Source organism: Carcharhinus amblyrhynchos, chromosome 7 (genome assembly GCF_965287045.1).
Source record: "Carcharhinus amblyrhynchos chromosome 7, sCarAmb.v2.hapA, whole genome shotgun sequence".
In the NCBI taxonomy this organism is placed as follows: Eukaryota; Metazoa; Chordata; class Chondrichthyes; order Carcharhiniformes; family Carcharhinidae; genus Carcharhinus; species Carcharhinus amblyrhynchos.
In genome coordinates, this window is record NC_137330.1 from 33,831,704 (window position 1) to 33,845,733 (window position 14,030).

The 14,030-nt window shown below is 43.6% G+C and overlaps 1 protein-coding gene across 1 annotated transcript in view; it reads left to right on the top strand.

The window, feature by feature from the left end:
• The window catches only part of LOC145345360 (uncharacterized), a 79,007-nt gene that overhangs the window by 23,742 nt on the left and 41,235 nt on the right, over positions 1 to 14,030 (top strand). Inside the window, exons 6-7 of the mRNA XM_080193177.1 lie at positions 7,204 to 7,317; positions 12,148 to 12,206. Of these exons, the coding sequence (XP_080049303.1) occupies positions 7,204 to 7,317; positions 12,148 to 12,206 (173 nt within the window). The remainder of the gene's footprint in view (positions 1 to 7,203; positions 7,318 to 12,147; positions 12,207 to 14,030) is intronic.

A 14,030-nucleotide genomic window follows, 5' to 3' on the forward strand; every position in this document is an offset into this window, starting at 1 on the left:
AGAGCACAGAAATACATCTCTAGCCCCTGTGTTTTGCCTGTTGCCGTTTGTTTAGTAGCAGTATTGTGATTTGTTCTAGGCATCTCTTTCCACCAGTAATTGATAAATGGCTGCTTTAGCCAAAGAGCCATTCTGTGTGCCACTGTTTAGCAACTCTTGATCCACTTCCATGACCTTTTAGCACTGCAGCCCAACAGCTGTGTTCTAATAGCCCTAAAATTACTAGCAGTTAAAGCCAATTATGACTCTGTTTCTTTTTAGTTTCACTCATCAGTCTCATGGCAGCCATGTCACAATTTATTCCAAGGGTGTTTCAAATGTAATTTACTTTTTTAATGGAACAACTGCAGCACTGTCAATGCGAGCATTTATTTCCATCCGTAATTGTTCTTGAGAAGGTTGTAATTAGCCACCATCGTAAATACAACTGAATGACTTGCTAGGCCATGTCAGACGGCAGTTGAAAGTGAACCACAATTGCTGTTATTCTGAAGTCACATATAGACCAGATCAGGCAATGAGTTCCCTAAAGGACATTTGCGAAGAGATGATATTTTTATGACGACCAGTAGTCACCATTACTAGTATTAACTTTATCAGGTTTCTTTCCTTCTTTCTCCTCCAACATCTACTGATGTACAAGGCAGACCTTCACCTGTTCCGATAGTGCATTTTACCTGGAACAGATCATGAATCTGTCACCAGCAGCTTTTAGTTTGAGAGGCACCACTCCACACCAAGCACTGTAGGATACCAGGAGTCAGTCCCATTTTTACTGCCTGCCATTCACACATTGGAAGGAGTTTGCTGGTTAATGCTTAACCTGTTGGCCATGTTGCAACACACCTTCCTTGGCCATTAAATCCTGGATTGTGACACAAACTTAGAGCTTCTGGCTCAGAGATAGGGATGCCACCCATAGTACCTCATGATCTCCTCTCAAGATTTGTTTAGTTGAATTGCTCACTTTCCTTTCCAGGGTTTAATTTTCTCGTCTCTGTATCAGGTCACTTTAAATTCATGGATAATTTGTTTTCAATTCATATAGTTTTTACATCTGAAAGCTCTGTCCTTCCCTCTCTCTCATCTCTCCTCCTATTCTTGTCACACTACAACACAGGATCAAGCCTTTCGGCCCACCAAGCCTGTTCCGATCACATAATCCTATCTAGACCCACTGCTTGTGTCTCTCTATTCCTCACCTGTTCATGTCTCTATCCAGATAACTCTTAAATGTCGCTAATGTAACTGCCTCCACCACCTCACTTGGCAGTGCATTCTAGGCCCCCTCCTCCCTCTGTGAAAAACATCCACTGCACATCTCAACTGAACCTTTCCCCCCTTACCTTAAACTTGTGCTCCCTTGTAATTGTTGTTTCTGCCCCCCAGAATTTTATAAACTTCGATCAGGTCGGCCCTCAGCCACCTTCTTTCTAGGGAGAACAATCCCAGTTTATCAATCTCTCCTCATAGCTAATACCCTCTATACCAGACAACATCCTGGTAAACCTTTTCTGTACTCCCTCCAAAGCCTCCACGTCCTTCTGGTAGCGTTGCGACCAGATTGGACACAGTATTCCAAATATGGACTCATCAACGTTTTATACAACATAACTTTTATACTTGATTCCCTGGCTGATGAAGGCAAACATGCCATATGCTTTCTTCACCACCTTTTCCAGCTGTGCTGCCACTTTTAAGGATCTGTGGACCTGTACTCCCAGATCTCTCTGTGTGTCTATGCTCCTGATGGTACTGCAATTTATTTTATAGCTCTCACCTGAATTGGATCTACCAAGATACATCACCTTGCATTTGCCCGGATTAAATTCCATCTGCCATTTCTCCACCCAATTTTCCAGCCTATCTATATCCTGCTGTATTCTCTGACAAACTTCATCACTATCCACAAGTCCAGCAAACTGGTCCAGCAAACAGTTTGGGTACACTGAGGGAGAATTTAGCATGGCCAACGTACCTATACAGGGCTATGGGAAAAATGCAGGAGAAGGAAGGTTTAATGGAATGCTGGTACAAGCCTCATTTTGGGCTCTATCATTTGATGATTATGTGATTGTCAGCATAGCAAGAGGATTCAGTTTGGACAAAAAGCAAAATACACTGAAGCTTGAAGTCTGAAATCACAGAAAGTGCTGCAAAACATCATAGAGAGAGAACACAGTCCTGTCAATGATCTTTCATTACAATGGAGAGATATTAGAAATGAACTACTTTTAAGAAAATAAAGAACGAAGGAAAAGATGGGTCACAAAAGAACAAAAGAGAAGGATGTGAGTGTAGGGCAGAGGACATAGTGCTTAAATAACAAAGGGGCTGGTGATGCAAGACATGTGGAAATGAAAGAAGTATAGATACAGATGATGAAGTTGTTAGCAACAACGGCAGTAGCAGAATTGAATTCTGGACAACAGGCAGTTGACACCAAGACTTAAGTCAGAAACAAAGGAATTTATAATTTGGGAACAAAGAAATAGCTGACCAACTAAATACATACTTTGGTTCTGTCTTCACAAAGGAGGACACAAATTGCATACCAGAAATGTTGGAAAACACAGGGTTTGGTGAGATGGAGGAAGTGAAGGAAATCAGGATTAGTAGAGAAAAGATGTTAGGGAAATTGATGGGAGTGAAGGTAAATAAAGCCTCCGGGCCTGATAATCTACAACTCAGAGTACTTAACAAAGTGCCCTGAGAAATAGTGGATGATTTGGTGGTCACCTTCCAAGATTCTAGAGACTGTGGAACAGCTCCTACAGATTGGAGGGTAGCTAATATAACCTCGCTATTTAAAAAGGGAGGTTGAAAGAAAGCAAAGAATTATAGACCAGTCAGCCTGACGTCGATAGTGGGGAAAAATTGTAGGGTCCATTATAAAAGATATAGTAGCAAACTGTTTGGAAAACAGTGGCAGGATCAGAAAATGTCAATATGAATGTACAAAAGGAAAATCATGCTTGGCAAATCGACTGGAACTCAACAAGAATGCAGCTAGTAGAGTTGATGAGGGGGAGCCAGTGAATATGGTGCAGTTGGACTTTCAAAACTCTTTTGACAAGTTCCCGCGTAAGAGATTAGCGTGTAAAATTAAAGCACATGGGATTAGGGGCAGTGTATTGAGATGGGTAGAAAACTGGTTGACAGACAAGGAATAAAGATTAGGAATAAATGGATATTTTTCCAAGTGGCAGGCACCAAGTGGAGGTGTGGCAGGGATCAGTGCCAGGAACCCAGCCAGTCAGAATGTACTGCATGATCTAGATGAGTGAATTAAATGCAGTATCTCCAAATTTGCAAATAGCACACAAAGCTGGACGGGAGGATGAGCTCCGAGGAGGGCTTAAAGATGCTTCAGTTATCCACCCAACTTCTAAGGAATGGCAAATGCAGTATAATGTGGATAAATGTGAGGCTATCTACTTTGGTAGCAAAAACAGGAAAACAGATTATTATCTGAATGGTTATAGTTTGGGAAAAGGGAATGTGCAATGAGAACTGGGTGTGCTTGTACACTAGTCATCGAAAGTAACCGTGCAGGTGCTGCAGGTGGTGAAGAAGGCAAATGGTATGTTGGCCTTCATAGTGAGAAGGTTTGAGTATCGGAGGGGTGTCTTGATGGAATTATACAAGACCTTACCTGGAATATTGTGTGAAATTTTGGTGGTCTTATCTGAGGAAGGGTGCTCTCGCTCTGGAGGCAGCACAGCAAAGGTTTACAAGAGTGATTCCTGGGATGGCAGGACTGACGTTAAGAGGAGAATTTGAGTCTGTTGGGATTATATTCACTAGAGTTTCAAAGAATATGGGGGGATCTCACAAAAACCTATAAAATTCTTACAGATCTATACAGGGTAGAAGCTGGAAGGATGTTCCCAATGATGGAAGAGTCCAGAACCAGGGGTCACAGACTAAGGATATGGAATAGACCATTTAGAGCTGAGATTAGGAGGAATTTCTTCACCCAAAGAGTGGTCAGCCTATGTGCAATAATTCTTGTTCACATGTGAAGAATAATACTTTTTATAGGTAAAGTCTGCACTGAAAGTTGCAGCCTCAAAGCTGCAGTCAGCTCCCGAGAAAGTTCCAGAACAGTAAACAAAGCTCACAAGTGATCCCCACCATTCTCCCTTCTCGGTTTCCCAGGTCATGTGACTCTTACACTCTGCACTTGGATCCTTAAAGGGACAATTAGCCCACTGTTGAATTCATTATCACAGAAAACAATTGAGGCCAAAGCACTCTATGTTTTCAAGAAGTAGTTAGATAGCTGTTGGGGAAAAAGGGATCAAATGATACTGGGGGGAAAGCAGGAACAGGTTGCTGAGTTGGATATTCATCCATGGTCATAATGAATGGTGGAACAGGCTTGAAGGGCTGAATGACCTCCCCTGCTATTTTTTATGTTTCTATGTTTATTTTACAAGATGAAATTTTGGGGAGAATCCATTTTCTTCACATGTAGTTTCCTTCAAGCTCAGGAGATGCCAAGAGCTTGGCCGAAATTTTTCAACTGTTGTCACTCGTGGAATCTTCCGATCCTGCTGATGCCAAATTCCCACTCTGGGTTTCCTGGTGGTGGGGCTGCATAGAACGGGAAACCCCATTGGCAGCGATGGGATCAGAAGATCCTGCTGCCGGCCAATGATAGGCCATCTCTGCAGCCACGAAACATGTGGCATGGATGTTGGAAAATCCCATCCCCATGTCTGTCCAGGAGGCCGGGCTGGTTTGTTGTCACTGATTCTTTGTTGTTCCCTGACACTTCAACAGTCACGGGCATTCAGCCTCTGATCTTTGGGTAAGTGTTCTCCAAGGCAGCATTCACGACACACGACAACGCAGAGTTGCTGAGCAGTGACTGATAGCCAAGTTCCGCAACATGAGGACGGCTTCAACCCAGATCTTGGGTTCATGTCACACTATCTGTAACCCCTACGACTTGCCTGGGCTTGCAAAATCTCACAAACTGCCGTGGCTGGAGACAATACACACTTCTTTAACGTGCTTGGCCCTCCACTCACATTGTCTGTACCTTTAAGACTTGATTACCTGTAAGGACTCGCATTCCAACCATTACCTTGAAATTTGTGTTTGTGTCTGTCGATGCCCTGTTTGTGAACACAAGTCCTCCTCACCTGATGAAGGAGTGAGATTCCGAAAGCTTGTGCTGCCAAATAAACCTGTTGGACCTGGTGTTGTGAGACTTCTTACTGTGCTTACCTCTGAAGAGCCAGAGACAGGAAGACTTGGGCCATGGATATTCCAGCTTACTTGCTGTGAACATACTTTATAGAATGAATTAACAGAAACTAAAACATTTCCATTTTTCAATGCAAATTGAAAATGAGAAAATTATGTGAAAAAAAATTACACAAATGTAGGAAATGTCACTGAGGAACTGAAAGCTGTGATATGCAACACATTTCAGAATTTCTGGCCATACGTACACAGGAACAAGGCTGTAATATATAGCATAATCATATATAGCATAATAATAATGTATAGCATGGCTACCGTTAACTTAAACCTACACCTCAAGGAATTATGTTCACTGGACAGTAGAATAGGAGATGGGTTTAGCACTTAGAAGTGGTGTCCAAGTCAACATGGCAGAGGCAGTGCAACCTCATCCTATCCTCTAGCAAATGTTCACACTCGTCGTTGACATGACAAGTCTATCTACTTGTACTCAGCTGGAGCCATTGTCAAGTTAGTCTGGTGAATTTGGCTCTCTGGTAAGAAGTTTGTCAAACTGACATTGAAATATAACAGAAAAAAGAGAAGGCAGTAGTTTACCATAACCTATTTCCAAGAAACTGGGTATTGTATCTTTGACTTTAACCAAGATCTGCACTCCCTCTCTCTGCAGCATCCTGTAATAATTAAGAACACACAACTTGGTCAATCCAGCTGTGTGAAAAAGGGTAACAATTTAATTATTTCCCTCGAGGAAACAAAGTGAATCCGAGTGTACTAAATGAATTTTGATGAACTGAGCTTTCCTACTGAGTGCAGAAACAGTATTGCCTAATAATTCTAACTTCACCTTATCAAGTTTGTAAGTTTGTACTCCTTATAACTTCGGAAAGACTCAAGAGGCACGTAAGAACACATGTAAACATACTAATATTTGCTTCATGTCACAAGGTGGGAAATGTAGCTGAACCATGTTATTGAGCACCGTCAGTTAAGTAGCACTGACTCAGAGAATTGTTACAGCGCAAAAGGAGGCCATTTGTGTCTGCTTTGGCGACTCCACCAAACCTGAGAAGTAATCAAAATGAATATTGCCCCGTGTTAATTCCATCTAATTAGTTTAAAAGCTCTGACTATTTCTGTTCCTATTAACTTGTGTATTAATTGTATTCACTTGTTGCTCTTGCATAGATTGATGCCAGCCTTTTGGAGAATATTCTTCCTAGGTGTGATTCGTACTAGAGGGCAATAATAACCCTGGCCAACAATTCCAAAAAGTCCACACCAGAAGTTGTGAGTATAGCAAATAGATGTAGCCATAGAATTTAGAGGCTAGTGTTGAAATTTGTTAGCGAAACTAAGGGAATATGGACTGAATATGAATATGGACAAGATGAAAGAGAATAAAACTTGTTTGTATATCACAAGTCCCAAATGTTGAATCATGAAAATTATTCCATTTTAGTTTGATTCTCTTATTTTAAGAATGAGCATCACACCTAAACAATACCAGCCAGAGAGTGATGTAGGACTGACACCATTTCAATGGACTCTAGAGAAATATTGAATTTTCATGATTCAATATTTGGGACTTGTGATATACAAACAAGTTTTATTCTCTTTCATCTTGTAATCAGTCCATATTCCCTTGGTTCAGCTAACAAATTTCAACACTAGCCTCTAAATTCTATGGCTACATCTATTTGCTGTACTCACAACTTCTGGTGTGGACTTTTTGAAATCGTTGGCCATGGTTATTATTGCCGTCTTGTACAAATCACACTCAGCTTCTAATGGAAATCGATGAGTGAGGTTGATGAGTCACTAGAACAGGAATAAGTTACATATGGAACAAGAAGCAGGAGTAGATGATTTGGCCCTTCAAGCTCACTCTGCCATTTCTGTGTTTTTCTTAAATAATTGTAATAGTTTTGAACATTTTTGTCTGTGTTACTAACGTTGTATGATGTATTGGCATTAATTTTGTAGAAGCGTATCAGATATGCAGTAAGGCCAGCACCAAAGAGACCTTTAGAGTCTTGCATCAGTAAAAATCCTGCAGCAAGGCGCATTTTCCTGTATTTACAAAAGACGGCACTAACAGTGAGTACTTTCAGCTGTAAAATGTAGAGACTAGTACTGTGCTTAGTGAAAGTTAAAGCTGTACCAAGTGAATGTACACTGATAACAAGATTAAAGAAAATAAGTCCAAAAAGATGCAGGTTAGATTGATTGGCTGTGTTAAATTTCCCCTTAATATTCTGAGATGTGTAGGTTAAGGGATTAGTGGGGTAAGTATGTGGGGTAACAGGGAAAGGGCATGAGTGAGGTGCAATGGCCAAATGGCTTCCTTCTGCACTGTAGAGGTTCTGTGATGACCTTGATTGTGCATCACATGTCCCAGATACTGTAACCTTAGAATCATACAATCATAGAATCCTACAGTGCAGAAGGTGTCCGTTCGGTCCATCGAGTCTGCACCAACTACTATCCCACCCAAGTCCTATCCGCATGCATTTACTCTAGCTAGTCACCTGACACTAAGGGGCAATCCACCTAACCCACACAACTTTAGACTGTGGGAAGAAACCAGAGCACCTGAAGGAAACCCAAGCAGACATAGGGAGAACGTGCAAACTCCACACAGTGACCTGAGGCCAGGAATCAAACCTTAGTGCTGTGAGGCAGCAGTGCTAACCACTGTGCCACATGAAATTTGGTTACATGAAAATAGTTTCCTTTTGACTGTGAGTTTCTTAATTTGACAAATAATTCCACATAGCAACCTAAACAGTGCCAGCGAGAGCTAGTGTAGGAGTGACACTGTGCCATAAGTGGGCTGCTTTAAATGGACTCAATACCATTATCTGCTCACAAACCTTACACAACTCAATAATTGAGGTGAATGAGTCACTGGGCCACAAAAGATTGACCTTGACTGAGGCTAGAATTTTCCACTGCCACTGAACTGAATGGCGTTTTGGCTGAGCACCAAATTCTCCAGTCTTGCTAGCAGCAGCGTGGGCATGGATGAGATCAGAGAATCCCACCCATTGTGTCCCCTATCTCTAATTTAATGTCAGCTGCCCAACTCTAACCTGGGACACTTGCACTGCATTGAAGAGTCAATGACAACAACGGCCATCACTTCTCTGTGGTTAATCGCTGGACAACATTTCCCAGTAAAAGGGATTCTGTGGGAGGCAAATGCTTTCACTTCTTAAGCTCTAGTATTTGAGAATAAGTTTAGTACAAAATATGATTAAATTTGGGGATATCTGTACAGAAAGATTTACATTGTGGAGTATACGAGAGAGGATAGACTGGAATTTTCTGTGAACGTCAGTGGGCATAAAATAAAATCATGTTCCACCTGCCAGCCACAATGGAGGGGTTTTTGTGCTGTATCATATGCTCCAGACTGCATTAATTAATCACCCATAGGGAACACGGTGTTTCACCGGTGGGCAGCATCTGATTCCCCCATCTCTCTGTGACTTTAGCACTCCCTATTTCCAGACACCGTGTTTAACCAGTGCCCCTGCACTGTGTTCACACTGTTTGCAGTCCAAGACAGTTCCAATGAAGACATGGCTTCCGAAAGCGGAAAGCATGTTGTGCCCAAATTCAGTGATTTGGTTTGATTTACTATTGTCGCATGTATTGGTATTAAGTGAAAAGTATTGTTTCTTGCACGCTATTCAGACAAAGCGTTCATAGAGAAGGAAACAAGAGGGCAGAATGTAGTGTTACAGTCAAAGCTAGAGTATAGCGAAAGATCAACTTAATGCAAGGTAGATCCATTCAAAAGTCTGATGGCAGCAGGGAAGAAGCTGTTCTTGAGTTGGTTGGTATGTGACCTCAGAGCTTTGTATCTTTTGTCCCGACGGAAGAAGGTGGACAAGTGAATGTCTGGGGTGCATGGATCCTTAATTACCCTGCTGCTTTTCCAAGATACAGTGTAGTGTAGACACAGTCAGTGGATGGGAGACTGGCTTGCGTGATAGATTTGGGCTACATTCCCAATGTTTAGTCTTGGGCAGAGCAGGAGCCATACCAAGATGTGATACAACAGAAAGAATATTTTATATGGCGCATCTGTAAAGGTTGGTGGGAGGCGTAGCCGATATGCCAAATTCCTTTAGTCTTCTGAGAAAATAGAGGTGTTGGTGGGTTTTCTTAACTATAGTGTTGGCATGGGGGAACCAGGACAGGTTGTTGGTCAGGCGTGCCTCACTGCTGTGCCTGTTGTAGGCAGTCAAGGCGCAGCGTGATGTTCTGCACTGCTGAGCAGGCTAAGACCATAAAACATACGAGCAGACTTACACCACTTGGCCCATTGAGTCTGCTCTGCCATTCAATTATGGCTGATATCTGTCTCATCCCAATTTTTCCCCATAATCCCTGATCCCCTTATTAGTCAAGAACCTATCTATCTCTGTCTTAAAGACACTCAATGACCTGGCCTCCACAATCTTCTGCAGTAAAGAGTTCCACAGATTCACCATTCTCTGGCTGAAGAAATTCCTCAACTCTGTTTTAAAGGACCGTCCCTTTAGTCTGAGGTTGTGCCCTCTGGTTCTAATTTTTCCTATTAGTGGAAACATCTTCTCCACATCCACACTATCCAGGCCTCGTGGTATCCTGTAAGTTTCAATAAGATTCTCCCTCCTTCTTCTGAAGTCCAGTGAGTTCAGACCCAGAATCCTCAACCATTCCTCCTACAAGAAGCTCTTCATTTCGGGGATCATTCTTGTGAGCCACCTCTGGACTTTTTCCAAGACCAACAGATCCTTCCTGAGATACAGGGCCCAAAACTGCTCACAATATTCCAAATGGGATCTGACCAGAGCCTTACACAGACTCAGAAGTACATTTCTGCTCTTCAAGCTGTATTCTAGCCCTCAAAACGTGAATGCTAACATTGCATTTGCCTTCCTAACTGCCAGCTGAACCTGCACATTAACTTTAAGAGAATCTTCAACATGGACTCCCAAGTCCCTTTGTGCTTCTGACTTCCAAAGCATTTCCCCATTTAGAAAATAGTCTATGCCTCCATTCCTCCTTCCAAAATGCATAACGTCACACTTTTCCACACTGTATTCCATCTGCCGCTTTTCTGCCAACTCTCCTGTCCAAATTCTTCTGCAGCCCCCCGCTTCCTCCATACTGCTTGTCCCTCTACGTTCTTTGCACAGTGGTTAGCACTGCTGCCTCAGAGCACTAGAGACCCGGGTTCGATTCCCAGCTTGGATCACTGTTTGTGTGGAGTTTGCCGTTCTCTCCGTGTTTGTATGGGTTTCCCAGGGTGTTCCGGTTTCCTCCCATAGTCTGAGAGACATGCTGGTTAGGTCCATTGACCTGAACAGGCACCAGAATGTGCTGACTCGTGGAATTTCACAGTAACTTCATTACAGTGTTCATGTAAGTCTTACTTATGATCAATACATAAACTTTTTAAAGAAGGTAAGATGGAGTTAGCTCTGCACTCTGTTAAGATGTGGATCAGGTTTGCATATGTGGGCTTTCGAGTGTGAGAGTGATGCCAACACAGTGCAAGATAGGATAAAACATCTTGGTCATTTCAAAGACCTCAATGTTAAAACCATTTGACCTTTCTCTATATTCTTCCAATTCATTCCCAGACCGCAGAAAGGCTCTTTCTGCAACTGGGTGACAGGAGTAGTGTAAAAAATTTGGAGCTGATTCTTATCTCTTTATTGCCCTGGTTTTAGACATATACTGGTTGGTAACAGAACCAAAATCACATAATGCTGAGTTGCCAACTTGTCGCTGGAATTCTTTCCATTCCAATTTTCATAGCACCTCATCTTAGCCGGCCAGAGTTTCTGCCAGAAAGGGCTGGAGGTCTCATTTATATCAGCAAATTGGGTCAGGACATTGACTCCATTTTCATCCTAGTCTCTGCATTGCTACCACCTTCAACCCAGCCACAAACTCTGGGTGTTACAAGTCTAGAGCATGAACCTTAGCTTCAAATAGGGAAAGCTAGAAGTCAGTTTGGTTTTTATTTTGGCTGCAGTCACTTACATGTTTTGAACCTTAACTTCCATTATGACACTTCCTTGTGGTTGAAGGGGGCAGGGGCGGAGATTGGAAACAACTCCCTTGCTGTTGTAAACTGCTGCTTCATTTCACTCCCAGAACTTTCACCCACCTCTTCTGAGGTGCTGCACCTGACTGATTTCTGATTAGCTGCCCCATCAGATTACCTACCCTTCCAACCACCGAGCTCTGATGAACACACTGTGGTTGGTGCTAGCAGTTCACCCATTCAGTGTGAATGAGACCTGTCCTCAAAAACTGACTGGCTGGAGCAGGTGGACCGGCCCACAGCCCACCCAGTGTACTCTCAGTTTGCAAATGGCCCCCAGTATCACTTTACCTCTGAGCTTTGAGTTTGAATCCAGTTTAAACAATTGGGCTAAGAAGCTTCTTATGCTGCATTCTACCCATAATTCAGTTGCACGGTCTTAACATAATTCCTGGTGAGTGAGAGTCCACAGCATCAATTTGCCATTTGAAAAACCACAGGGATATACAATCTGATGTAAAAATGCTAACAATCTGAGGGTGCTGTTCTGAGGTATTAAAATATTAAAATTGTGGCAAGAGTAGAGGAGCACTATTGTTTTCACATTGTTGTACTAGGCAGTTAAGTGTTCCAAGTGGAAAGTAGCTGGAAGCCCAGTTTGGCGAGAATGTGTCTGTTCCATCCCTTACCAATAGAGAAATCTTCCTCCCAGTTTATTTTGTCCTGGGAAGGCAATGACATCAGTTTTCATGCTGTAGAGTGCAAGGCTATTTCTCCCAAATGCCTTCTGAAATTTGCATGTAGCAATGCAAGAACTCATTGTAAACCCATTGAGCTCAGGAGAGAGTCAAATTCATTCCATTTGTGTCCAATTCCAGATCAACCAGAACCACCAGCTGTTGAATAAGTCATTGGCCATCAACAGCGTGCCGAACAGGTTTGATTCTGCCTTTCAATTATCTTAATGAACAATGTTTGCATTTTCATAGCTGCTAACAGATAAAATTAATAAAATACACATTCAGTTGCCTACAAGAGTTATAAACATTTGCGTTACTAGTTTATTGTAAGTATTCATTTCAATTTACAATAGAAAAGATTCCGGAAAGCCATATTAACTCAAAGATATTTTTATTTGTTTATGTGAGCAAGGTAACGCCCAACTCTAACTGCACTTGAACCACTGAATTCTATGTCATACAGGCACTCTCACAAGAGTTCAAGGGATCTAACCCAGTGACAAGTGAAGAAATGACAGTATAGGGCCTGATTTAACCATTTTCATTCAGAGTGCTGAATCTGGGCGTAATTCAGATCCGACTTAGGAATCTGCTTTTAGGTGCCTCCATACGCACTCAGCCTGAAAAAAAAACCGTGGGTCAGATTTTCACACCCAGAACGATTGGAGCGCTGAAATTTGAAGAAGTGTCAGATCGCTCCCGGGCCGCAGAAAGCGAAGAAAGTGGCTCAGGAACAAAAATCAGGAGCGATGGTCCCCACGGGCATCATTGTCCCCCTTATCCATCAACCCACCTGCTACCCAGACTGATCGTGACTCCCTGCCCCTTTTACTCCCAGCACTGATCATCCACAGAGTGGCAGCTGACCATCCTGTCCCCACCCCCCCGCCTACCAGAGATCCATCTGCCCCCCTCCCCCACCAGCGAGTGATTGGGCCTCCACCCGTCTCCCCCTGCCAGAGAAACATCTTAGCCCCACCTGCCCCCTCAGAGAACAATCTGGCCTCACTCTCCCCCCACCAACCCCCCCATAGGAACATCTGACCCACATCCTCCTCTCTCCCCACCACCACCAGACAAGTATCCCCCACCCCCCCGCCCACCAGAGATACATCTGACCCGTCTCCTCCTCCCCCCCCAGACCAGTCAACAATCAAGCCTCCCCCCTCACCCATAAGACAATAATCGGCCCTCACCTCCCACCACCGGACAACAATCGGGCCTCTCCACCCGAGAATGATCTGAGCCGCCTCGTCCTCCTCCTTCCCCACCACAGATATGCGTCAGAGGGCCCTATTTTACCATTGCATCATGGTAAAGTCAGATGTGAGGCCATGAATGCGATCTGCACCCACATCCGCGTAGATTGCCACTTCATCGAAACCCGGGAGTCGCAGCGATCCGAATCGCGCCAGAAACGGGTGCAACGTCGATTTAAATGTATTTCAATTGAATTAATGAGCTGCCCACCCAACTTTATCAGCATTTCCCCCATTTACCGCCGCATTCACCAATCCGGAATCACGCCAAAATGAACCTGCTGAATAAAAGTCTGAATCGGGTGCTCCAGCTGGTGAAAAGGCGAGTTCAGAGCTTCCAACAGCTCTCAGACTCAGATCAGTGTTTGGGGGTGGGGAGGGAGGCGGGTCAGATCATTCTCTGGTGGGGAGGGAGGCCTGATCATTCTCTGATGGGGTGGGGGGGGGAGGGAGGCCAGATTGCTCTCTGATTGGTGGTGGGGGGGTGTGTGTTAGACGGATCTCTGGTAGTTGGGGGGCAGGAGTTCGTGATCAGTCTGGGCAGTGGGGAGGGGGTTGGTGGATAAGGGCGACAGTGATGACTAGACTATCACTCCCGCTTTTCGCTCCCAGGCCACTTTCTCCATTTTCTGCGGCCCAGGAACGATCTGACACTGGCGCGCTTTTTCAAATTTTTTCCAACTGTGCATGTGCAGTTCAGAGCTCTGATTGTTTCGGGCGTGCTAAGCCCCGCTCACAGCACGATTCAGATTCTGAGTCAGA